This window comes from Nilaparvata lugens, chromosome 3 (genome assembly GCF_014356525.2).
Source record: "Nilaparvata lugens isolate BPH chromosome 3, ASM1435652v1, whole genome shotgun sequence".
Taxonomy (NCBI): Eukaryota; Metazoa; Arthropoda; class Insecta; order Hemiptera; family Delphacidae; genus Nilaparvata; species Nilaparvata lugens.
In genome coordinates this window covers 93,318,473-93,344,977 of record NC_052506.1, presented here as the reverse complement: position 1 = coordinate 93,344,977, position 26,505 = coordinate 93,318,473, and the positions used below count along the sequence as shown (strand labels likewise).

Genomic DNA, 26,505 nt, shown 5'->3' with positions numbered 1-26,505 from the left:
CATTTTTGTTTTCAAATCACTTTCAAAAAGTTCATGTATAGTACCTACTATTATGTTTGAGACACTTCTGGCGCTATCATAGTTTCACCACTATTCTGTTCCACAGTCCTATCTCTTACAGTCGTCAACTATATCTATAATAAAGTAAAGAGTTGGCTTATACACGTACGGGATAGAAAAATTATGATTGACGCATCATCACGTCTGAACTAATGTACTACTTAGCTTGAAATTTTGCATATAGATTCTCAATTAACCAAGGATGGCTGTAGGCCTATTTCAAATTCTTCAAAATTACATTATGTCAAGTTTTCAGTTAGTCAACTTTCAAAATAGATCCTTGCAAAGCACGGGTCTCTGCTAGTCTAAGATATTTTGTGAAAAAATGTATACTTAAACCACCACTCGTACTGATTCAGGTCGCTACAAAGTCGCGCTTCCATTTACAAAAATCAGCTTGTCAAGCTTGGCGACAATTGCAGCAGTACTATGAAAAAAATATTTGTCCTTGGAAAAATGCTTATCATTGAACTAAGATGTCAAACAGATGTACGATGAGTCTAGTACATTGCACCAGTATATTGAACTTGGACACATGTCTATTGCGTTGAAATCCTCATCTATTATGTAATCCCTCACCATTGTGTACTGAAACCTACTAGTTTAACCACTCGTCTCCGTGTTGTCTTCAATGCATCCGCTCCATGTAATGATGGTGCTACTTTGAATGAAGCTTTGCATGCTGGCTCGAATCTTCAAAATGAGCTTGCTCAGATTTTATTGAATTTTCGTAGTAATAATGTGTTTGTGACTTCAGATTTATAAATGATGTATTGTCAGATCGAGGTTCGTGAGCAAGATAGACAGTATCAACACATATTTTATCGTCCTTCCCCTAATGGGGACGTGCGTGAATATCAGCTTAATTATGGTAAGCTATGGAATGGTAAGCTCTTCTTATATCTCTCAATGCACCATACTTAAACTTGTGACCGACCACGGTGGAGAATTTCCACTAGCTGCTGATTCACTGCGTAATCAAAGCTACGTTGATGATATCGTAACTGGTGCATCCAGCCTCCAAGAAGCTCGTACTCCCATTCAAGAAGTAAAACAACTTACCGCTAAGGCTGGCTTTGAACTTCGCAAGTGGTCTTCAAATGTTCCTGATTCCATCTCAGACCTACCTCATGATCTCCTTGAGAATCCAAGAGTGTTCTCTGATTCTTCAGAAGAATTTTCATCAGAAGTATTTCAAAAGACATGTAGCTTTGAATATAGAAATTTGGCCATTTTTTGTGTATTGGAATATGGGCTTTAGTACACTCAACAATAAATTTCCCCTTTTTTTGACCAAATGTGACTTATGATGCATGATTTTGAACCGCCTTGACGAGCCCAGAAGAATGAAGTGTAGTACGATGAAATCTGAGCATTGCCTCAGAAGTTATAAGTGTTTGAAATTTTGATCCTTGAGGTGTCCTTAAGCGCGCCTCTCCAGTAGGGAATACTGAAATGAAGTGCATCTAACGGGTGATTCTAATGGAACATAATCTTATGAACTTATGTCATTGTGCGGAATATCAATGTGGAGACTATGTAGTTGGTGATGATGGTTGAAGCTGAAAATAAGGTGTTTTTCACAATACAAGGAGCATTGTTGTCTGTTGTACCTGGAAATCTATATGAGATAGAGCGCTCTACCTGATCTCAGATTGTAGAGCACAAAAATACGCCCAGAGGGATTTAGAATTATACATCTAAATGGTAACAATCGGAAGATATTGTTGATCAAAATCTAAAATTCATCAAACATTGATTTTCTCTTCAAATTTCACTCATATTTGAAAAATCATAAGTCAGTACTCATTGGAGATAGAGAGTTCCGAATGATATCATTTGATTCAGAATTTCATATTCTAGACAAATGGCGAGAGCAAATGTTTCTGTCCGATCACGAGATTCGGCAGAAATAGCTGAAAACTGGAAAAGGAACCGAAACTACGATATTTTTGGGCCACTCTGTATCTAGCACAAGGAAATTTTGCATGAAGAAATTGGTTCTGGACTTCTCTTATGTACCCAAATAATATATTAAAAAATCAGAACTACAATATAAATTGCAAGCACACCCCCTTTTTTATGTCTATATTGACTGGACTACTGAGGGCTATTAAATATTGTTCGAAATAATCTAAAATAGCTTACAAATGACATGCAAAGTAGACGGAGACTGTTGCATTGCTGTGGCAGACTTTAGCAGCATGCCTTGACGTACACTTGACTGCACCTAACCACCATTATAATTATTATTGTTGATTGTTATTATTGTTACACTGTAATAATCTTGTAATTATTACGCCTTATAATATGCCAAAGATAGGCGGTTTTACTGCGTTTATCCAGCTTTCATCAGCGTTTTTATGTGTTTTCTCATAATATATTTTAAAAAAACTAATCGAGAATAAATAATGTTTATGCAATAAATTTTCCATTTTTCGACCGAGTTTGACTTATTATGCATGATTTTGAACCGCCTTGACGAGCCGAGACGAATGAAGTGTAGTACTATGGAGTCTGAGCATTGTGTCAGAAATTATAAGTATTTGAAATTTTGATCCTCGAGTTGTCCTTGTACACGCCTCTCAAGTAGGAAATACTAAAATGAAATATCTAACGGGTGATTCTCATAGAACATAATCTTATGAACTTATGTCATTGTGCGAAATATCAATGTGAGGACAATGTACTTGGTGATAATGGTTGAAGCTAAAAATTTGGTTTTTTCACAATACAAGGAGCATTGTTGTCAGGTGTTCCTGGAATCTATATGAGATAGAACACTCTACCTGATCTTAGATTGTAGAGCACAAAAATACGCCCAGAGGGATCTTTAATGATACATTTAGGGCCGTTTGCACAGTGTAAGTTTAAGCTAAAGCTTAAGCCAAATCTGTTTTTTTTTGGTTTAAACTAAAATTCCGTTTGCACAGTATCAGTTTAAACTCTGTATTGAGTTTAAACTCTGGGAAAGTTTAAACCTCCAAAGCAGGAGGTTTAAACCAAATAATTTGGATTAATATGTAAAGATTTGATGGGGAAACAGCTTATAGTAAATTATTTTTCGACGGTTGTTTTTAATGCTTCTGTAGACGATAATTATTATTAATTTAGGTTATAGTGAATCATTATTCGAATGTAAAAATAATTGTACCGTAATGGAGGGATTGATAGGCGTTTTTAATGCGATTGATAAAGATGACTGCGAAAAAAATTTTGAAATTGAGAAAAATTTGGCAAAAAACAAAAAATTTAAATTTCTGGGATAGAGAATTTTTTAACGGTTTTGCTTGAGTACAGCAACTGCCAATTTAGTATTTTGATTGAATAAACCACTTGATGGAAAATAAGACAATTTTTAACAGTAGTCTTCGATTGGGAAACATGTTTTCCTCCACCTACTGTCTAAAGTAACTTACTTTACTCCCTGAAACATAATACTAAAGTAAAGTGTCACTTTTTCGCTCTAGGTAGTAAAAAACAGAAAAACTCCCTAGGGAGTAAAAGTGACTCCATTTGAATAACATGGGAAGCATCTCTATTTTAAAAACTTACATGGTAATAGGTTAGAAGGTCTAAGCTCAGATGAGAAAGCGTAATAGAGGTGTCTGTCATTGAGTCAACTGAATTCAATACCACAACCAGAAATTTGATCAACTCATGAAATATATTATGTTTGTATGATATTATATTCTTAATAGTAGACGATAAAAATTTATACAATTTTTAAAATATTGTACTCTATTCAAAATACCAGCCAACAAATATTTTTGATCTGCATTCTGCAATTCAAATCTGAACCGCGTGATCTGGAGTCAGCCATTTTTGGTAGCCCAGCTGATATGATTGTTACAACTTTGGCCAATAGATAGTGCAATCAGCAGTGCCTATCAGACGACCGGTTTTTAGGTTTTAGATTTTAGGTTATGTTGTTAGGAAACATTGTCACCAATACGTAAGTTATTAGAATGATTTAATTTGCAGTTTCTATAAAAAAATGTAGATGGAGGAAAAATGTTGTGTACATCACAAGCGAAAAATACTTTTTCTCCCTCAGGAAATTTGTTGCCCTCGGCTTTTCCTCGGGCTTCAAACTTTTTCCCTCAGGGAGAAAAAGTCGTACTTTTAACTCTAGATATACAAATAACTATTTTAATAACACACAAATGAGATATATTGCTTTCGAGAGATTTCTAATAAACAAGGAAGACAATAGTAGATTCAAGCATAACAAAATAACTTTTTTATCTTACATTCTGAAATAAATATAAAAATTTAAAAATATAAAAATATAAAAATATAAAAATATAAAAATATAAAAATATAAAAATAAAAATATAAAAATATAAAAATATAAAAATATAAAAATATAAAATATAAAATTATAAAAATATAAAAATATAAAAATATAAAATATAAAATATAAAAATAAAAAATATAAAAATATAAAAATATAAAAATATAAAAATATAAAATATAAAAAAAAAATATAAAAATATAAAAATATAAAAATATAAAAATATAAAATATAAAAATATAAAAATATAAAAATATAAAAATATAAAAATATAAAATTATAAAAATATAAAAAATATAAAAATATAAGAAAATATAGAGATAGAAAAATACAAAAAAATGAAAATATAAAAATATAGAAATATAAAAATAAAAAATAAAAAAAAAATATAAAAATATGAAAATATAAAAATATAATAATATAAAAATATAAAAATATGAAAATATAAAAAATATAAAAATAAAAAATATAAAATATAAAAAAATAAAAAAATAAAAAATAAAAATATAAAAATATAGAAATATAAAAATATAAGAATATAAGGATATAAAAGAATAAAAATATAAAAATATAAAAATAGAAAATATAAAAATATAAGAATATAGAAATATAAAATATAAAAATAGAAAGATAGAAAAATATGAAAATTTAAAAATATGGAAATAAAAAAATATAAAAATATAGAAAATAAAAAATATAGAAAAATAAAAATATAAAAATAAAAAAATAAAAAATATAAAAATATGAAAAAATAAAAATATAAAAATATAGAAAAATAAAAATTTAAAAATATGAAAATATAAAAAATAAAAATATAAAAATAAAAAATATAAGAGTATAAAAATAAAAAAAATTAAAAATATAAAAATTAAAAAATATGAAAATATAAAAATATAAAAATATAGAAATATAAAAATATAAGAAAATATAGAGATAGAAAAATACAAAAAAATGAAAATATAAAAATATAAAGATTAGAAAATATAAAAATATAAAAATAAAAATATAAAAATATGGAAATATGAAAATATAAGAATATAAAAATATAAAAATATAAAAATATAAAAATATAAAAATATAAAAATATAAAAAAATAAAAAAATAAAAATATAAAAATATAAAAATATAAGAATATAGAAATATAAAAATTTTAAAAATATAAAGAAATAAAAATATAGGAATATGAAAAAAATATAAATATATAGAAATATAAAAAAATAAAAATATGGAAATATAAAAATATGAGAATATAAAAATATAAAAATATGGAAATATGAAAATATAGAAATATAAAAATAAATTTAAAAATATAAAAATATGAAAATATAAAAATATGAAAATATAAAAATATAAGAATAAAATAGAAAATATAAGAATATCAAAATATCAAAATATAAAATTATAAGAATATAAAAAAATGAGAATATGAAAATATGATAATATAAGAATATAAAAATATGAAAATATAAAAATATAAAAATATAAAAATATAGAAATATAAAAATATAAAAATATAAAAATATAGAAATATAAAAATATAAAAATATAAAAATATAAAAATATAAAAATATAAAAATATAAAAATATAAAAATATAAAAATATAAAAATATAAAAATATGAAAATATAAAAATATAAAAATATAAAAATATAAAAATATAAAAATATAAAAATATAAAAATATAAAAATATAAAAATATAAAAATATAAAAATATAAAAATATAAAAATATAAAAATATAAAAATATAAAAATATAAAAATAAAAAATATAAAAATATAAAAATATAAAAATATAAAAATATAAAAATATAAAAATATAAAAATATAAAAATATAAAAATATAAAAATATAAAAATATAAAAATATAAAAATATAAAAATATAAAAATATAAAAATATAAAAATATAAAAATATAAAAATATAAAAATATAAAAATATAAAAATATAAAAATATAAAAATATAAAAATACAAAAATAAAAATATAAAAATATAAGAATCAAGAAATATAAAAATATAAAAATATGAAAATATAAAAATATAAAAATATGAAAATATAAAAATATGAAAATATAATAATATAAAAATATTAAAATATAAAAATATAAAAATATAAAAATTCAAAAATTCAAAAATTCAAAAATATAAAAATATAAAAATATAAAAATATTAAAATATAAAAATATAGAAATATAATAATATAAAAATATAAAAATATAAAAATATAAAAATATAAAAATATAAAAATATAACAATATAAAAATATAAAAATATAAAAATATACAATATAAAAATATAAAAATATAAAAATAAAAATATAAAAATATAAAAATATAAAAATATAAAAATATAAAAATATAAAAATAAAAATATAAAAATATAAAAATATAAAAATATATAAATATAAAAATATAAAAATATAAAAAAATGAAAATATAAAAATATAAAAATATAAAAATATGGAAATATAAAAATATAAAAATATGAAAATATGAAAATATGAAGATATAGAAATATAAAAATATAAAAATTAAAAATATAGAAATATAAAAATAGAAATATAAAAATAATCATTTTGAAACGAAAATCCTAAATAAATGCTGTAAATCACCCCAAAGACATTGACAACAGGGTTAATGACTCCAATGACTCCCGGGCTGTTAGGTATTTGGAGGTACTGGGTTCGATTCCTGGGCTGGCAAATAATTTTTAGATAGTAGTTCTTATCGAATTTCCATTTAGCTGTTAACTCTGTTGTCAATGTCTGCAGTAGCAGAAGTATTCGGGCTGATTTACAGCATTTATTCAGTATTTTCGTTTTAAAATAATTATATATTAATTAGCATTTGAATAAATGCATTCTCTATTCAATTCCATCTGTAAATATAAAAATATAAACATTCAAAAATTTAAGAATATAAAAATTCATAAATATAAACATAATTATACAGAAAATTCTCGCCTTATATAATAGGATAGTGACTGAATTATTAGTAATAAGGACAAAGATACTCCCTCAATTTTTGTAGATTAATTAAGAATTTTGATAGAATATATTTATTTTTTTTCAGTTGGAGAATGGATATGATTAGGGTGGTGACTCTCATCTGCTTTCTTCTGTCAATTGTAAGTTGATTTTTTTTCTACTATCAAATTTGATTAATCTTTCCAGAAAATAGATTAAGCTTACCCTGAATGTGCTCCATAAGGGTCAAATTAAAAACCCGACCCACCTAATTCTTCCAAGAACTTGGATTAGGCCTATGACCATCCTCGGTAAATCAAGAATCTATATGAAAAATTTCAAGTCAATCAGTTGAGTAGTTGAGGTGTTATGATGCGTCATTCATGAATTTCCTATCATTGAGATGAATATTGAGAGAGTGTGTGCCAGATTATATCAAAGTTCTTCACTCATGTAGTATGTTACCATATATTCTGGCTTCAACAGTAATTCATATTAAAGCCTGGTTTTCATTAGTGGTAGTTCCTTGAGCAAGTACTAACTATCTTTTTAACTCTCCCAATTAAAACGTTCATGTTTTTAGTAGAGTAGAATGGTATAGCACCGTGAGATATTACTCATACTCTGCCACTGGCCTTCCCTCAACACCGCTTCACACTCTAATCTACCACTACTTTGCTAATGAAAGCAGTCTGGAGCTAGAAGAGTAGAGTCATGCCATGGGCTATCAAATTGAGAAATATTTTCATTCATTGAATATTAATTATTTATCAAAATCTATTGAAAAGTGTTATTTTATTGAAGTGTTAATAAGTGTTTAAGTGTTAATTTATTGGCATTTCAAGGTTAGTTCCTTCTGTTTACTAGGCAACACACTTAACCTAATATTCTCAATTGTAGTGAAAAGTTACTCGACCAAGTAAGTAGAGTAGAGTTAGCTCGATAGAGCTAGTATGCCAGTTACTCGACCACTCACTCTACTAGTGAAAACCATGCTTTTATGACCGTAAAGCTTATCATTCAACTAATTTTACAAAGTATGAAAAATCAGTTGATGAGAATAAAGATTGAATGCAATTTGAATAACGATAACCAATATAATATTGTGATGTAACTACATAAATCGGCGGTATTTCAATGAGTAATTGTCGACTCTCTGAAGAGTATATAAAAATATCCTTCCCATCACCTCACGACCAGAAGGGAGAGAGAGATTGGATAAGAATAGATTATCAATTTATTGTACACTAGCTTACCTGGCGAACTTTGTACCGCCAAAAAGTCAATGTATCTCATGTCACACTTGACTTGATTTGGTGAATCATGAAATTTATCCGACAATCAATATTTCCATTTACATCTCAATATGGACTTCCTATGTGCTTAGTCATGCAGCATTTATTATTCCGAATACATATTCTTCTAAATCAATTGGTAGTAATATCTATCAGTAAAGTGTTGAATTAAAAGAAAATAGATAGGTTAAATCAGTGTTTCAATGATGAATTTGATGTTTTCATAGTTGTTGATTGTTAATAGATGGTCCAGGAAATATGTGATATACGATGATTCACACAGAATTCCATATTCCTCCAATTTTCCATTTCAGGATAAATATAAGCTAAGCTAAATTAAAAAAAAAAAATGTAAATTATTTTTTCATTCTTTAGTGATTATTAATGAATGAAATATGGGCAATTCTCTTTCATGAGGTGAATAATTTCTTTCCAACATTTTCCAGTTTCTCAATGATAATAGGGGTGTGATAATTGTTCATATAGTTCTTCCAAGGAATCATTATCTACCAATCAACTACACTTCAACTCCAATATACCGTTTTAATACCAGTAATTCATCACAGGGTGACATGTTTATTACATCTGGTAACTTTAGATGCTAAATCATATTATCATAATATTTATGATCTGGAATCATGATCATCTTTCCGTTCTTCGGTAGCAGCTCGGCCGAAAATTTCAAAAGCATGGGTCGGTAAAATGAATCAATAGTACTATAAGCCCCCCTATTAAAATTTCTGGCCAGTAACCATCCCCAATATTCACACAACATATCCCCAAAGTGTCATGCCGTTATGTCAAGTAGTTTTCAAGTCTATAGGGAACAAACAAACAAACAAACAAACAAACTAACACACAAACATACATTCATTTTTATATATATAGATTAAATTATTAATTTATTGTACAATATATACTCTCTTATAAGTTGGTTCACATTAAATGACCATAAAGTTAATATATATTACATTTTTCATTGTTTATTCAGAGAGAGAGAGAGAGAGAAAGAGAGAGAGAGAGTGAGAGAGAGAGAGAGAGAGCGAGTGAGGAAGAGAAGAAAAGAACGAAGAAGAAGGAAAAGAAGATGAAACTATATTATTGTCTTAATAATTAGCATTTTTGTTTTATAACAATAATTACTTCGAAAATTGAGGGGCGGAATATTCATAACAGTTAATTTATGACGTATTTCAAATATGGCTGCCTTCCAATATGGTTGTTCTACAGGAGAAGAAGAAGAAGAAAAAGTAGAAGAGAAAGAAGAAGAAAAAGCAGAAGCAGAAGAAGAAGAAGAAGAAGAAGAAGAAGAAGAAGAAGAAGAAGAAGAAGAAGAAGAAGAAGAAGAAGAAGAAGAAGAAGAAGAAGAAGGAAAAGAAGAAAGAGGAAAGGATGAAAGAGAGGAATTGGTGAAGAATGACAACCATTATTTTTTATATCTCATCCTGTATTCCAGTTCTTACTGATCAGTTTTCGTTATTTGTGCTTGATAAATGATTTTTTGAAAAACTACAATAACTAGAAAACTATCAGTCTGAATATAATTCTAAGGATATGGTTAGAAAGAAGAAGAAATGTGATTGATTATTATGAAGGAAAGAATTTTCTTATACATTTGGGGAATAGGAAATTCACGAATGACGTATCATCATGTCTTAACTACTTGATTGATTAACTTGAAATTTTGCATAATAATATTCTCAATTTACCGAGGATGGTTGAATTCTTTCAACTATTTAAATTCTTCAAGACTTCAGTAGGTCAAGTTTACAGTTTGTCAAAGTTTTAATTCGACCCTTGCGGAGCACGGGTTACCTGCTGTCAGCAATAATGTGTATCATTCATGTTTATTATGCCTGTCCCTGTGGCCAGCCTTAACTGAGCCTGTGTACCAGATTTGAATAGCATATGTTTTGTCTATTAATAGAAATTTAAACTGGAATCTATAACTGGTATAGATTTCCCGCTTTTTTCATTTCTGAAAAAAAAAATGAAATTGATAAATGAATTGAAATACCTTGAAATTGTTCCTAAAGTAAATTAAAAAGTAAATTTGTATGGCTTTTGTTGGTGGGGAGTCCCTTGCGGGAAGGTCCCACCGCCTGAATATATAATTAAAGCCGTCAATGGGCCTTACGACTGTCATACTTCAGCCGGGACCGACAGTTTAACGTGCCCATCCGATAACACGGGAGTGATCTGGTTAAAAAACTTTTGGTATTGAGAGGGTTTGAACCCGGGATTTCTATGCTGCTACGCAGGCACTCTATCCACTAGACCACGGATCACTCTGAAGAAATTGTTCCTTATCAGCATATACGTGGTTGAAGCTGAAGTGTTGGTGTGGCCACACGATGCATTGATGATGAATTTTGTGTAGCACTTTATTTCACTAGTTAGATGTAAAGAAAGGGATTGAGGTGGAACAATATTTGAGATTGGGATGCGGTATGGGTTAAGTAAGATGACTGGTATAGTAATATATCACAAGAAGAGAATTTGAATAATGAGGTTTCAAATACTAGAATTATGAAATATAGAATATAACATAGCTCCATGAAAAACAACTACTAGGACTATTGGCTTCAGAAAACACTGAAACTTGCAACATAACAACTGTCCTCTACCATGGCGTATCTTCTCGAGCTATCTTTTCTCCAAGGTATAACCATAAATGATACAGTATCACCACATAATAATACAGTAGTAACACAAAATTATACAGTATCATCTCAACTTGATACTGTGATGAATCTTCTGAGTAAATCTCATGAAAGGAGAGAATTAACTAGAAAAACTATAATTACCCTTATGAAATAGAAGGTTTGCCAAACAAACAGTTAGCACCCAAGCGATAAGGCTCCCTTATCAACAGCTGAGTATAAGATAAGAGTACCGTTTTGTACTACACATTTTTTCGAAGAATTATTTAATAAAATTATAATTATTTTGCCAATTAAGTACAAACCATTTATGAATTGCTCATTTAACTTTTTGGAGGTTACACTTTTGTTTACAATTGATCAGATGTTTTGTAACAGCTCAGACACAGCTGACTGACTCAATATCATAAATGTCTTGCCAGGTTTTAATGCAAGTTATAATATTATTTCTGAAACAAAGAACCATTAAAAAAAGATAAAGAATTTCAATAAAAAAAAAATGTATTATTGTTGACATTATTTATTACTCACGAAATTAGTTTGTTTGGCTTTTGTGTGATGAATCTTTTGAGTAAAGCTCATGAGAGGAGAGAATTAACTAGAAAAACTATAATTACCCCTATAAAATAGAAGGTTTGCCAAACAATCACCCAACCGATAAGGCTCCCTTATCAACAGCTGAGTATAAGATAAGAGTACCATTTTGTACTCGCATTTTTTCAAAGAATTATTTAATAAAATTATAATTATTTTGCCAATTAAGTACAAACCATTTATGAATTACTCATTGAACTTATTGGAGGTTACACTTTTGTTTACAATTGATCAGATGTTTTGTAACAGCTCAGACACAGCTGACTGACTCAATACCTATTATAAATGTCATGCCAGGTTTTAATGCAAGCTATAATATTATTTCTGGAATTGGGAACTATTGAAAAAGGATAAAGAATTTAAATAAAAAAATAGAATGTATTATTGTTAAAATCATTTACTACTCACGAAATTACATTATAATGTTGAATGTTGTAGTAATGAACAAGGTCATAGCATGAATATTGTATCACTGATAACAGCAGCAAAATTAAGTATAACAGTTTAGAACATAATAAGATTTTTATAGAAATATTAAATTATAATATTATTGTTTCAACTGAGTCACATGGTGGATGAATCTCTTTGGCAAGCCTAAGCCAATCAAATGTAATAGAAATGGCACAAAAGGGATGATAGTTTGAACGCATCATATATCAATCTGTTATCAGCCAGCAAACTTGCCTTATCATATATGCTAGTGCATGTACACTGTATAGGAGGACCGTATATAGAGAATTAAGCAATTTACAAAATTATACAAATTAAGTTATTATTGTAATCAAAGGAATTATATTTTACTGCTTGCCACTGACGTCATGCCTACTTCATAATCATTCTACCAATGACGAATTTTCATGCAAATCAATTACACAGAGATTCCAAGAAAGAGGTTCTAGACAAAGGCTTAGAGGAAGGCAAGACACTTCCTTTTTAAAATCCTTACCGTTGAGACCTTGTTAAAAAGTTATCAACGACCTATTAGTGAAATTTTATTTGATTTTTGCATTTTTTATTTGTGAGTCAATATGTTAGGCTAATTTATCTATTATTTTGTGAAACTATTTATCAATTGATTGTTCTAGAAATTCTAATTTAATTATTCCCCAATTTAATTGGTGAAGGAAATATTTAATTAAAATTCCACACGTGCTAAGACCGAAGCCTGGACCAGCCACCAATCATACAAAATTTGATCTAAAGGAACCACGACCGCCAAGAGGTTTCACATGAGTTTCCACGTTTTGGGGCCCCAATCTTCGCTTCAAAAGAAATTATAGTGCAGAAAAATATAAAATTTCCTCCATTAAAGTAATGGCCACGCCGACAAGCGCTTATAATCATAAGGATCCTAGATTTTATCTGGTATAGAATTTATAAGAACTTGAAGTTGATTAACTATCCTCCGCTGCCAGGACCCTGACCTTGAGTAATTTTGAAAATCTTTTATAATTTGTTTTCTTTATTTTTAAAAAACTGTTGAATTTGTCAATTATAAAGTCTGTTGGATCATGCATGTTATCATGCGAGCACAAGCAATTTTCTAGTTATTTTGTCAATGTTAAACCTGTCATTCAAGCTTTGAATCTGCACTGTCAAATTATATATTTTATTATATCATATTTCCACTTTGTCAATTCGTCTTCTGAGTTCAATTAATTCTTCAGCCTGTCAATTATTGTGTCTGACACGTTCTATATATTATCAAGAACCGATCAAGTACGATCATTGAAATAATTGGTTCAACCTGGATATTGGAACAGATCTGAGTGGATGTAGTGTGTGGGGTCAGATCAAGATTATCTATTCTCTGTCCTTACCTGCTCATATATCAGCTTTTATCTGTGATCAACCTCGGCTTGGGAGCAAATTTTTCGACTGTATGGCAGATGCAGCTGGAGATAATATAATTTCCCACAATAGAGCGTAAAGCCCAACAAGACTCTGTTCTCGAAGTATATTCCGAACGATCTCTGGTCCATAGTACCCTATCTTAATCCTTCGGAACTTATTAGAGATGCAGTCCCATGGATTATCTACATCGGGGTTTTTGCTCGACCTATATGATTTTGTATGCTGTTTCATCACAGGTAATAGTTTTAAGATATCCGTTCTCAGTGTTTAGTGACCGCTATACTACCTCTGAAATTTTCATCATTATACAATCAGTCATAAGAAGAATCGAGGGTGAGCGAGTGTTTATGCTTCCCGCGATTCAGACAATTGTATTGAATCTTGTAGTGACTCAGTCAGTCTGATGTTCACTTAGCGTCCACGCACGAATTTTCAAATTCCTAGCCTCAATACTGGGGACTCAGTACAAGATTCGTTATATGTGTGTCAACTCAACCTTGTGGCAATAGTAATTCCCCAAGAAGAGCTTCACACAATTTGGTTCCCAACATGGGGTATTGATGAGGTGGATAATCAACTGCAAGAATTGTATAGTTGTTCAGTATACTACAGCGCTGACAATGGGAAAATTCTTTGAAAAAATTCATTGGTGTGAATTTCTTCAAATTTAATATCAACTGTTCACCGAGACATATAAAATAGCAAGACATGCCATACACAATTTCTGAACAGAAGAAATTTATCGATTGATGAATTTTCTAAAGAAAGAATTGAACTCATAATTCCACTATTGTTGTCATTTGAAAATTGCTCATATTATAAGTCATACATATAAGAAATACCATAAGAAATGGTTATACCATTTTAAGAGTACTAGGTCTATATCAAAGCAGTCTATAAAAATTTACGGAAAGGAGGATTAAATTCATTTACTGCATTTTCAAACTTTTTTTCATGGCATAAAGAGGAAAGTAAAATTAAGTAAGCATATATTGTGGAGTAGTTCAAGCAGAGCATTACTGCTTTTCATAAAAAAAATTGTGAGAAATACTAGCCCTAAATATAATTTCGGCAGGAACTTATAAGACTGAGACATTTACAATAATAAGAGTAATAAATTATAATAAGCATATCTGCATTATTGAATATCCATCATTTTTTAGTGTTCTTTCACTGTTTTATGTTAACAATATTGCTAATTTGATCCACTTCATCACTAAACACATTGTTGAATCACATTTTCTGCATTTCATCTATTACGAAGCTATAGTGATTTCAATTGGATCTTCTTATTAATTATTTCTCCATATCACATCAACACTTTCACGTTTTTCTTCACAGTACATTTTTTCGTCGCCTTGTTTTTTCACAAGCCATGGCAGAAAACGACCCAGTTAATCCAAGTCTATTGGACCCCGAGGACGCCTCACCTGATTGCTCACCGCCATCCGCATCTGGCACCACATCCACTGATTTCCATCCCCATATACTGGATGACTTGTCTTCAACGCAAGTGGAGGAGAGCTGTATTCTGTTGGAGGATCTGTTGACAGCCCAATAGATGGAGGACAGAGCATCAGAAGAACATCCAGTTGATGCCGCCCCCAAGACAGGAACTCCTATTTCTTGCACCGTTGCTCTGATGAAAAACCAGCGGATAACCATCAGCCATACACCCACTCCCGTGCCAGATATGGACAACCTTCTGGAAGCGAAAAACAATATGAGTAAACTGAAGTCGCACCGCACCCCGCAGAACGCCGAGAGGAGCCGGTCGACATCATCCACCAAGCTGAGGACAACATCCATCAAGTAGAGGGACAGCCCGTACCACCGCACGCAGACCACCAGGAGTCCAAGGATTCTGCCCACCGAGTTGAGAGACAACCCAGAACGCCGACCTCCCGCATCAACAATCCACTGAAGAAATCACCTGCAACACATCAAATCAGTATCCATCAAAAACAATCAGAAAACAACATTAGAACAAGTAAAATCTGTGGAAAATCAGAACAACACAAAATCAGAAAAACAGTCTCAAAGAAAAGGAGAAGCATTAACAGGATTCATCTACACCGCTGTCATGTCAGGCCAAAATTGAATATCAACCTTCTCCCCACCAGGCAGAAAAGAAGAGTAATTCTCAAGAGGACTGACAACCACCGCAGTCATGTCAAGTTAGAATCAAGCAGACTTTACACCAGCATGCAGAAAAGAAAAACATTTTCAACAAAAATCCACACACATTACCGGCATGTTAGATTCAAATACATCAAACTACATGTCACCGGCCAACAAAGAGGAAATATATTTGAAGGAATTGATCTACACCACAGACATGTTTGTTATAAGCCAAGTTAAATAAAACTGATAGCCACAAATTGGAATTGGACCTTGGATAACACCAAAATCAAATTTAGATGGGGGCTTGAGGAAGAAACAATTTTGAATTAACTGGGAGACTACATTAGTGGATTACATCAATTATTAAACCTCTCATAATCACAGCCTACCTACTGAATCATGTCTTTGTGGGCTGGCATCTTTCTACTGCAGCCTAATCATCAATGTAACCTAACTTTGCCACATCTCAGCTTATAAGAAAATATCATCAAATGAACATCAACTTGAAGAAAGTATTATCAACTTTAAGTCAAGGGAATAAAACTGAAAAACAACTTTAAAAATTACCAACCTGATCAAGCCATCTGCTTCGTGCTGCAGTCACCATGGAACCATCCACTTACCTAAAAAACAGATCTATATTATCAACAGAAAATATTCACAAATTAGTAATAAGATGGATTTAGTATTGAATAGGAAGAGAGAAAATAAACAAGATTTATTCAAATGAATGCCTAGAAATAACCTCAAAATGTATAATCAATGAGGAAATCAATTGGAACCAAAGCCTGTTCAATAATTCTCCTTTACACCAGCCAATGCGTTCAAGATCGAAAAGGAAATTGTATCAAAATACAGTGATATTGTTATAAATTATTGTAATATCTGTTATTTAATGTAAAATTATAAATAAAAATGCAACCAAAAATATATTATTTATGTTAAATTGCATGGAGAGTACACATGTTCTGAATGTTATCTAAATGTATCTCAAAAAACTTAAGAAAACGAAATTCTTGTCCTTAAATATGAAATTTATTATTAAAAATATCATGAAATGTAATTAAAATCAACAAAAATAATCTTGAAAGCACAACATTTTTTGTATTCAGCATTAATATAAAATCATATCAAGTGTAACCCTGCTTGTACACAACCTAACAGGCGTACAAAAGAATTGCTCGAATCAAGTGGTAGACAATTGTTAGGTCACCGAAGTTAATCATGTTCTCACACGAATATATATAAAAAAGCCCAGACAAAGAGTCGAAACCTGTAACATCTCCAATAATGAAAATCTATATTATTTGTTGTGAATATCACTAGAATCCCAAGAAGATAATATGTTGAATTTTTTGTTATAGTTATGGATCTGCATGTAAGCCACCCTTGAATGGAAGTTTTGAATTTGTTTAATGAAGGATCCAAAGAGACCTCATTAATTGTATTTAGATTGTATCCAATGAGAGGAACAATCAATTATTTCTTTTTCTCATAGCCAAAAGTGCACAATATATTGTTTTAGTGTTAAGTGTGAAGTTTGTAGAAGTCAGGAGATGAAATGGTGTATTCATCACAATATCAGATTGTTCAAATAGTCATTGTTTTGACTCGTCTTCCAATAACCTATTTTAAATATCCTGGGGGCTTTTGTGTGATGAATCTTTTGAGTAAATCTCATGAAAGGAGAGAATTAACTAGAAAAACTATAATTACCCCTATAAAATAGAAGGTTTGCCAAAAAAACAGTTAGCACCCAAGCGATAAAGCTACCTTGTCAACAGCTGAGTATAAGATAAGAGTAGCATTTTGTACTACGCATTTTTTCAAAGAATTATTTAATGAAATCATAATTATTTTGCCAATTAAGTACAAACCATTTATGAATTGCTCATTGAACTTTTTGGAGGTTACACTTTTGTTTACAATTGATCAGATGTTTTGTAACATCTCAGACACAGCTGACTGACTCAATATTATAAATGTCATGCCAGGTTTTAATGCAAGCTATAATATTATTTCTGAAATTGGGAACTATTGAAAAAGGATAAAGAATTTAAATAAAAAAATAAAATGTATTATTGTTAGAATCATTTATTACTAACGAAATTACATTATAATGTTGAATGTTGTAGTAATGAACAAGGTCATAGCATGAATATTGTATCACTGATTACAGCAGCAAAATTAAGTATAACAGTTTCGAACATGATAAGATTTTTATAGAAATAATAAATTATAATATTATTGTTTCAACTGAGTCACATGGTGGATGAATCTCTTTGGCAAGCCTAAGCCAATAATATGTCATAGAAATGGAACCAAAAGGGATGATCGTTTGAAAGCATCATTTATATCAATCTGTTATCAGCCAGCAAACTTGCCTTATCATATATGCTAGTGCATGTACACTGTATAGGGGAACTGTATATAGAGAATTAAGCAATTTACAAAATTATACAAATTAAGTTATTATTGCAATCAAAGGAATTATATTTTACTGCTTGCCACTGACATTATGCCTACTTCATATCATTCTACCAATGGCGGATTTTCATGCAAATCAATTACACAGAGATTCCAAGAAAAAGGTTCTAGCCAAAGGCTTAGAAGAAGGCAAAACACTTCCCTTTTAAATTCCTTACCGTGAGGACCTTGTTAAAGAGTTACCAAAGACCTTTAGTGAAATTTTATTTGATTTTTGTATATTTTTTTCGTGAGTCAATATCTTGGGCTAATTTATCTTCTATTTTGTGAAAATATTCATCAATTGATTGTTCTAGAAATTCTAATTCAATTATTCCCTAATTTAATTGGTGAAGGAAATATTTAATTAAAATTCCACACGTGCTAAGACCAAAGCCTGGACCAGCCACCAATCAAACAAAATTTGATCTAAAGGAAGTACGACCGCCAAGAGGATTCACGTGAGTTTCCATGTTTTGGGACCCCAATCTTCACTTTGGAAGAAATTATAGTGCAGAAAAATATGAAATTTTCTTCGTTAAATCGGCCATTACCATGCTGACAAGTGCTTATAATCATTAAGATCCTAGATTTTATCTGGTATAGAATTTATAAGAACTTGTAGTTGATTAACTATCCTCCGCTGTCAGAACCCCGTCCTTGAGTAATTTTAAAAATCTTTTATAATTTGTTTTCTTCATTTTTAAAAAACTGTTAAATTTGTCAATTATAAAGTCTGTTGGATCATGCATGGTATCATGCGAGCACAAGCAAATTTCTAGTTTTTTTGTCGATGTTAAACTATTTTCAATGTGTAATTCAAGCTTTAAATTTGCACTGTCAAATTATATATTTTATTATATTATATTTCCACTTTGTCAATTCGTCTTCTGAGTTCGATTATTTCTTAAGCCTGTCAATTATTGTGTCTGACACATTCTATATTATCAAGAACCGATCAAGTACGATCATTGAAATAATTGGTTCAACCTGGATATTGGAACAGATCTAAGTGGATGTAGTGTGTGGGGTCAGATCGAGATTATCTATTATCTGTCCTTACCTGCTCATATATCAGCTTTTATCTGTGACCAACCTCGGCTTGGGAGCGAATTTTTCGACTGCATGGCAGATGCAGCTGGAGATAATATAATTTCCTACAATAGAGCGTAAAGCCCAACAAGACTCTGTTCTCAAAGTATATTCCGAACGATCTCTGGTCCTTAGTACCCTATCTTAATCCTTCGGAACTTATTAGAGACACAGGTCCGTAGATCATCTACATCGGGGTTTTTGCTCGACCTGTATGATTTTGTATGCTGTTTCATCACAGGTAATAGTTTTAAGATATCTGTACTCAGTGTTTAGCGACCGCTATACTACCTCTGAAATTTTTATCATTATACAATCAGTCATAAGAAGAATCAAGGGTGAGCGAGTGTTTATGCCTCCCGCGATTCAGACGATTGTATCGAATCTTGTAGTGACTCAGTCAGTCTGGTGTTCACTTAGCGTCCACGCACGAATTTTCAAATTCCTAGCCTCAATACTGGGGACTCAGTACAAGACTCGTTATTCATGTGTCGACTTAACCTTGGCGGTGATAGTACCTAATTCCCCAAGAAGAGCTTCACAATACACAATATCAAAATTTGATACAAAACTTTGAAGCTTTGAATGAATTCTAGAAAACATTGGATATATTGTTATGCTTTATTTTCTCTATGGTACAATTCACAAAATTGTTGCAGCTCATTCATATGGAAAATGCCAATGGAAGGAGGACAGAGACAAATGAGGAAACTTATGGCCAGTATTGGGAGAGGGTATCTAGATCTTTTTCCAATCAACGTTCTTCCTGCTTTAGTAAATTTTCCAGAACGAAGTCATCAGTATCTATTAATGTGAGGGTAACCACTTATTCAAAAATATAATATACTAGCAAGTAACCATTTTTATTCAAAAATATAATATACTAGCAGGTAATCATGCTCCCCAAGTGTCTAATTAAAAGCTTGACCTACTGGAATCTTGAAGAACTTTGAATACGCCTATAACTATGCTCGGTGAATTAAGAATCTATATGCAAAATTCCAAGTTAATCAGTTGGGTAGTTCAGAGATGATGATGCATCATTTGTGAATTTCCTATCCTGTACGTGTATAAGCCAATTCTCCCCTTTATAATATTATAGACTAGCCAACTAGCTACGCTTGCCTTACACCTCTGGCTGGCCCCCTGGCTAGCCCCTGGCGTTAAGCTCCGCCCCCTACTCCCCCGACTGGATCATGCAAAAAAGGTCAGCAGGCTTGCTTCGCTCGCCTGCATTTTTCATTTGAGCTTGCTTCCTTCCGTCAAAAGAAACAGTTTTATTTCAATATTATGTAGCGCAGGGTTGTTGCAAATTTTTTATGTTCATCAGAATCAATAAATATTCAGTTATTCCTCAATTGGATACTGGTTTAAGATATAATGATAATTATTTTATTTCAGTCTAATAGTTCCTTCAAATTTGAAACAGGAATGATGTGAAGAACTTAACAAACATCGATATCCAACCCTCTTAAGTATGAATTGAGATACTTGAGAAATGTGGAATAAACCATTGAAACGCAATAAAAAAACTTGTGAATAAACCCTCAAATTCTGCACCATCGTAAATTGAGAGCTTAACGTTTTGTACACTTTAGTGTTTACACTTTCAAGTTCATTTGTCCCTGAAAACCCTGGAAAAACATAGGTCCACTCAAAACCCAAAAAAATATTACACGGGGCCTATGTGTACCAAATCTTAACAATTTGTGTCTATAAGATAATGGAAAAGCTGAAATGTTTAGAAAAATTAAAGACATATTGAAGTTCCCCATCAAGAAATTTCTATACCCTAGCTCTGTACCAAATTATCGGAGAAGATAATTGCAACATAAACGACCTATACCATAGGATATTTTCTTATGCTATCTTTTTTCTATGATTTTTCTTAGTATACTCTTTCTGTAATTGTCAATTCAATCAATGATTACTACATCACTTGATTTTTCTTCATATTGCTAGTCACCATGATGGTCCAAATTATAATGACAGTGGAGATAAATAGGAGGACAGCATTGCCAATTTTCAGCCTTGTCACTGCCTCCCATAGATTATAGCTGATACCCATATATCTGATATAATATCTTCAGTCTTGTTGAAAAAAAAGTTATATTTTACTCACTAAGAAAATATATTCTTCAATGATAGAAGACGATCTAGGAAAGGATTGATGCAGAGCTAGGAAAGGATAGCACTGTCTGTTTTGTTGAATGATAGACAATGATAGCAGCACCAATGTTAATCAAATACTGTTTTGAACCTCACTGTAAATTCTAGTTTCAATTGAATGGATTCATTGTGTTGAAATAATTATCAATTGAATAATTTCTATAACTATCCTCATTTCAGGACCAGAGATATACTGAGATGGCGGTAGCTTTCAAATTAATGTTGACCATAGTAGGGTTCTATGGTCCTGCCACAGTTGAAAATTTGAAACCAGTTCTGATTGCACACAAATTTGACAAAAGAGATTTCATATCACTTGTAAGTTGTATTCAAATTACATGTAAGCTACTATCAAATCACTTGTACTTTACATTCAAATCACTCTTGAGTCATATTATACTCAAATCACTCATAAGTTACATTCAAATCACTCGTAAGTTACATTCAAATCACTTGTGAGCTACTATCAAATCACTTGTACGAAGTGCGCCAGAGAAACTTACTTTTTTGAAAAAATCCCTTGCGTTGAATTGGTCGTGTAGAGGGGCAGGAAGGGGCGCATCTGGAGGGGGGAGTTCTCAAATTTATTCTCCCTCAAGTAAATAGCCATCCGGTCTAGAGAACAGCGGGCCTTTGCAGTTCAGAGCTTCGTTTCTAATGGACGATCACCTTCCGCGCTCGATTTGAAATTCCTCCCCACAGACTCGTTTCTGGCCATAATTCGATTCTGTCGTGGGTTAACTCATTTCAGGAGTCTGCAAGTGTCGGTAAACCCAGAAATAGACTTCAACGAACCATCAGAACTCCAGAAAATATCAAAAGAATAAGGAAGTCAGGTGTGCATTCTCCCCGGCATCGGCTCGCAAACACGCAGCTGCTATGGCAATTTCTGACTCTAATGTTCAACGAATTTTCCATGAAGACCTTCAGTTACATCTCTATAAATTGACTGTTGTTCAAGAATTCACTGAGCGCGATTTTTTTGCCCGTTAAAATGCATGTGATGTGCTGATTGACAACCTGCCTGAAGACGTGGTCATTTGACAAGGCTCATTTCCACATGCATTTCATCAATGCGATTTTTTATGGGGTTATTTTAAATCCCTGGCTTATGTCGAACGACCATAGCACACCTCAAGAACAACATTCGCGACGCCGTTGCCAACATACCGATTGATATACACCACATGTTTGTTGGACTGTAACAATTGAATAACCTTTATAATTGCTGTGATTCATATACATCTAGTTTCTCGGTAGCTGGAATAATTATCATAAACAAATGGAGGACCAGGATTGTGAGTCCAAGAATGAACCCAAAACCCAGTATTGGTGAACACTTGAAGGTTTACTGCAAGGTGAAAATGATGTAGCCTACACAAACACAGACCACATAGTATAGCAATGCTTATATTGAAAATATAATTCAAATTTCAACTTGTTATAAAAATGACAAATGTTTAATAGAATTGCTGAACTTGTCCCATGGAATGAGAGTTACATTAAATGAAGCCTTAAAATGAACAATATGTAATCTAGTAATTCAATCGAAATAAGTAGGCCTAGATAATAATAAAAATTGATAAATAATAAATAAATTGTATCTCATACAATTATTCAATATGGCCTTCAAATTCCAAACAACTTCCTTAAAATATGCATTATTATCACCTTTTATTTCATACAAAACCAAATGTTGAGAAGGTTCAAATTTTAAGCCTTCAGATGGAGTGAGAGTATCTTTAGCAATTCACTCCTGGAAGTTTCAGTATTTCTCATAAATAATTTCAATGCTTCCCATTCAAGCAACTAACGAAAACAAATATTAAAATACTTGTAACTGAAAAAAAACAAGTAACTAATCAATAAGATAGGTTTAAATGTCAAATACAATAAGCTAAATGAATTTCAAAATGTTACAAAATTGGAAGAAATCCACACTATTCTATTGTTCTATATTTGGCTGATGAAATTCCAATGAAACCAGTATGTACTGGGATTTTCTTTTCAAGTCAAGTATCCATTCAATACTTTGATTTCAACAATAATTAGTGAGAGAACAAGAATCTAACAAACAAGAATCTACATTCAAGTAGAAACCTACCAAAATAATTGATATTGACAGATAGACAAGATCGATTAAGTAAGTGAATAAACTAAACTAAAAAACAATATGTAGGCTACCGGATAGTTAGATAGATAGTTAGCTTGAAGTTATGATCAGTTTTATGAAAGGCTACTATTAATTTGAATTATTCACAAATTGTAAACTATAAAAAGAATTAAATACCATGTAAAAGCTTGTGATTCAAATTTGAGCTCTAGAAGAAAAGGTATATTACCTTATTAGTTGGGTATTATTTTATGATCAGCCTTAAACTACACTCAATGAGAGCCTTCCAAGATGTAGCCTATAGGCCTACTAGAGTTATGTAGATCATTAGTGTAATTAGTCATTAGTAAACAATTTTAGATTTACATTGTCTTTATTGTGATGAGTCGCTTGGAGCGCCCGGACCGTTAGTCGGTGCTCAGCTCTCATTGTGTTAACATCATGTTATTCAATTAAAATAATTTTTAAAAAACCGAATTCAAAGTTATTCAAATCTATCTGGCGCACAAACAGGGACCCACTGATTTTTCGGGAATTTAAAGTGCCGAATTTCTTATCTTTCATCCAAATCGGGACTTTGAAATATTTTCGGAAAAAGTGAGTGTCAACTCTTAACCGTGGGTCGCCAAGAACTTCATCTTCAACTCCAGTCTGGATTCACCTCAGATCCCTAGTCCTGGTGGACCGAGATCATCACGTCATCGATTCCCTTCCTTATCAATTGGAGTGGGTCAAGGAGCAAGGAGATTTGTGGAGGACGAAGAACCTGACGCCGACTCAATACCATAATCTTCAACTCAACTTCTTGAACGTAAGCTTTCACGAATTAATCTAACTATGGCCAAAGTGCACAAACTTTTACCTGAGTTACTTCTCAACCTAATACCGGACTATTCTGGAGACCCTAGTGAATTACTAAATTTTGTGGAAGTGGTTTCTCAGCTTCATGAGGAATATACCTTAGATAATATTGAAGAAGGTAAGGGAAATCATTGGGCAATTTTACACAAATCTTTGAACAAATTGCATGGTGGAGCCAAACAAGTATCACATAACAACGAGTGTTCCACTATTCCAGAACTTATTACAGCTTCAAAAAATAATTTCGCAGATAGTACATCAATCCCTCAACTGATGACTGAATTGATAAATATGAGATACTACAGTAATGAACATCCCTTGCATTTCCTGAACAGGTTAGAAGCGAAACGTACAACAATTGCGACTGAATACAAACTTGAAAATGTAGAGGGACAGGCTCTAAAAATGTTACTTGAACAGTTCGATACTCAAACTGTAAATGTGTTGTGCAACGGTATTCCTACTTCTCTGGGTGTTCATTTCCAAACACTCCAAATAAAAGACTTGAACGATGCTAGAAGTAAACTGATCAATAACAGCCACCTATTATTGAAACAGCTAGGTTTTCACAACGATATGACAAACTTAAACAAGAACGTCAACTAACCCAGCCCCAACAACAATTCTCAGCAAAAACAACCCTTCCACAATAAGAACAGAAATCAAGTTTTCCAACACAATGTTCCCAGACAAGACTTTAATAGGCCACAAGGTTTTCAAAAACAACAAAATTTCAATGCAAGTAACCAGAATCAATTCCGAAACTTCAATCAAAAGCAGTATCGGAATTCAAGACCTTCAGGTTCGGGACAGTTCAGACAACAGTTGCCGAATACGGACGTTTCCATGAGAACTGCTTCGACCAACCCCAAATTCAATACACCAATGCACACCACCGAAACGGATGTTGAGCATATGGACGAAAAAGATCAAATCATTGCTGAATTGACCGAGCGAATTAATTTTTTAGAGCTAAGCATGAACAACAACAACCCAGGTTAAATGTTGAATTGAACTCTATGCATACAGAACTACCATATCTTCAGAAAAACAATTTGAAAATTTCAGTTGATACTGGTAGTCGATATAATTTTGTTAGGAAACATGTACTAAAAGAAAAAAACCGAATTGATACCTTGTAAGTTTTGCATAAGTACTCCAGCAGGAAAGTTCTACGGAGAATAAAGTTGAGATGAATTTAATGTATATTTTAGGAAAAGATTTAGAATATGATTTTTTGTTGCATGAGTTTTCCCAGAAGTATGACATTTTGCTAGGGTATGAACACTACAGCAATTGGGAGCACAAGTCAATTTCCGGCCAATTGCCTTAGATTTGACTCTAGTATCCTAACATTGTATGGAGTGAGCCCTTTGAAAAAAAAGGTTGGAATAAATTGTTTATTCCTTGTGAAAGTGAAAATGAAATATTTGTGCTTGAAAATGTTGATTTAGATTTCAAGGAAGTATTAGTAGAATCTGTAGATAATGTTTTAAGTATTGATTTTCATTCTCATGATTGCAAAGAAACACAACTTGAAAAATTCAAGTTGGAACCAGTTGAAATTTTCGTAAATGAGTCGACCAATTTATTGTCCTCTCACTTACGAGAATTCACTTCCATTGTAAAGAACTGATCACATGAACAGTGAGGAAAAGGATCAAATAGTTGATCTGATGTTGAAATATCCTCAAATTATCAAATACGACAATGAATCGTTAACAGCTACAAATATTCTGAAACATAGAATTAATAAAACTGATGAGGAACCCATGTACAAAAAAATTACAGGTATCCCTATGCATTCCAATAAGATATAAAAGAAGAAATTTATTTATTTATTTATTCATTTATTTATTTATTTATTTATTTATTCGTGGACAGAATCACAAATCATATAAATATGATTAGGAAGGAACAACAGGCTTGGCCCAAAACTATTCCATTCCCAAAC

General features: G+C 31.1%; 2 protein-coding genes across 5 annotated transcripts in view; one reads left to right on the top strand and one right to left on the bottom strand.

Moving 5' to 3' along the window:
- Nucleotides 1–26,505, top strand: part of LOC111055537 — a 257,536-nt gene that overhangs the window by 21,935 nt on the left and 209,096 nt on the right. For 3 of the 4 annotated variants that reach the window (XM_039425084.1, XM_039425083.1, XM_039425082.1), the window contains 3 exons: nucleotides 7,427–7,481; nucleotides 20,068–20,220; nucleotides 21,758–21,895. In XM_039425084.1, coding sequence (XP_039281018.1) covers nucleotides 7,434–7,481; nucleotides 20,068–20,220; nucleotides 21,758–21,895 — 339 coding nt within the window. In that variant the 5' untranslated portion in view covers nucleotides 7,427–7,433. The remainder of the gene's footprint in view (nucleotides 1–7,426; nucleotides 7,482–20,067; nucleotides 20,221–21,757; nucleotides 21,896–26,505) is intronic. The other variant, XM_039425085.1, reaches the window with a different exon arrangement.
- On the bottom strand, nucleotides 14,623–16,522 carry LOC120350648. The gene is made up of 2 exons (XM_039425086.1): nucleotides 16,422–16,522; nucleotides 14,623–15,659 (listed from the first exon to the last, which is right to left on the bottom strand). Exon 2 carries the CDS (start codon nucleotides 15,533–15,535, stop codon nucleotides 15,062–15,064), a length of 474 nt encoding a protein of 157 aa, XP_039281020.1. The 5' UTR covers nucleotides 15,536–15,659; nucleotides 16,422–16,522; the 3' UTR covers nucleotides 14,623–15,061.

Excerpts from the sequence above, each read along its gene's own strand:
- LOC120350648 (XM_039425086.1), bottom strand. The coding sequence starts at position 15,535 with ATGGATGTTGTCCTCAGCTTGGTGGATGATGTCGACCGGCTCCTCTCG.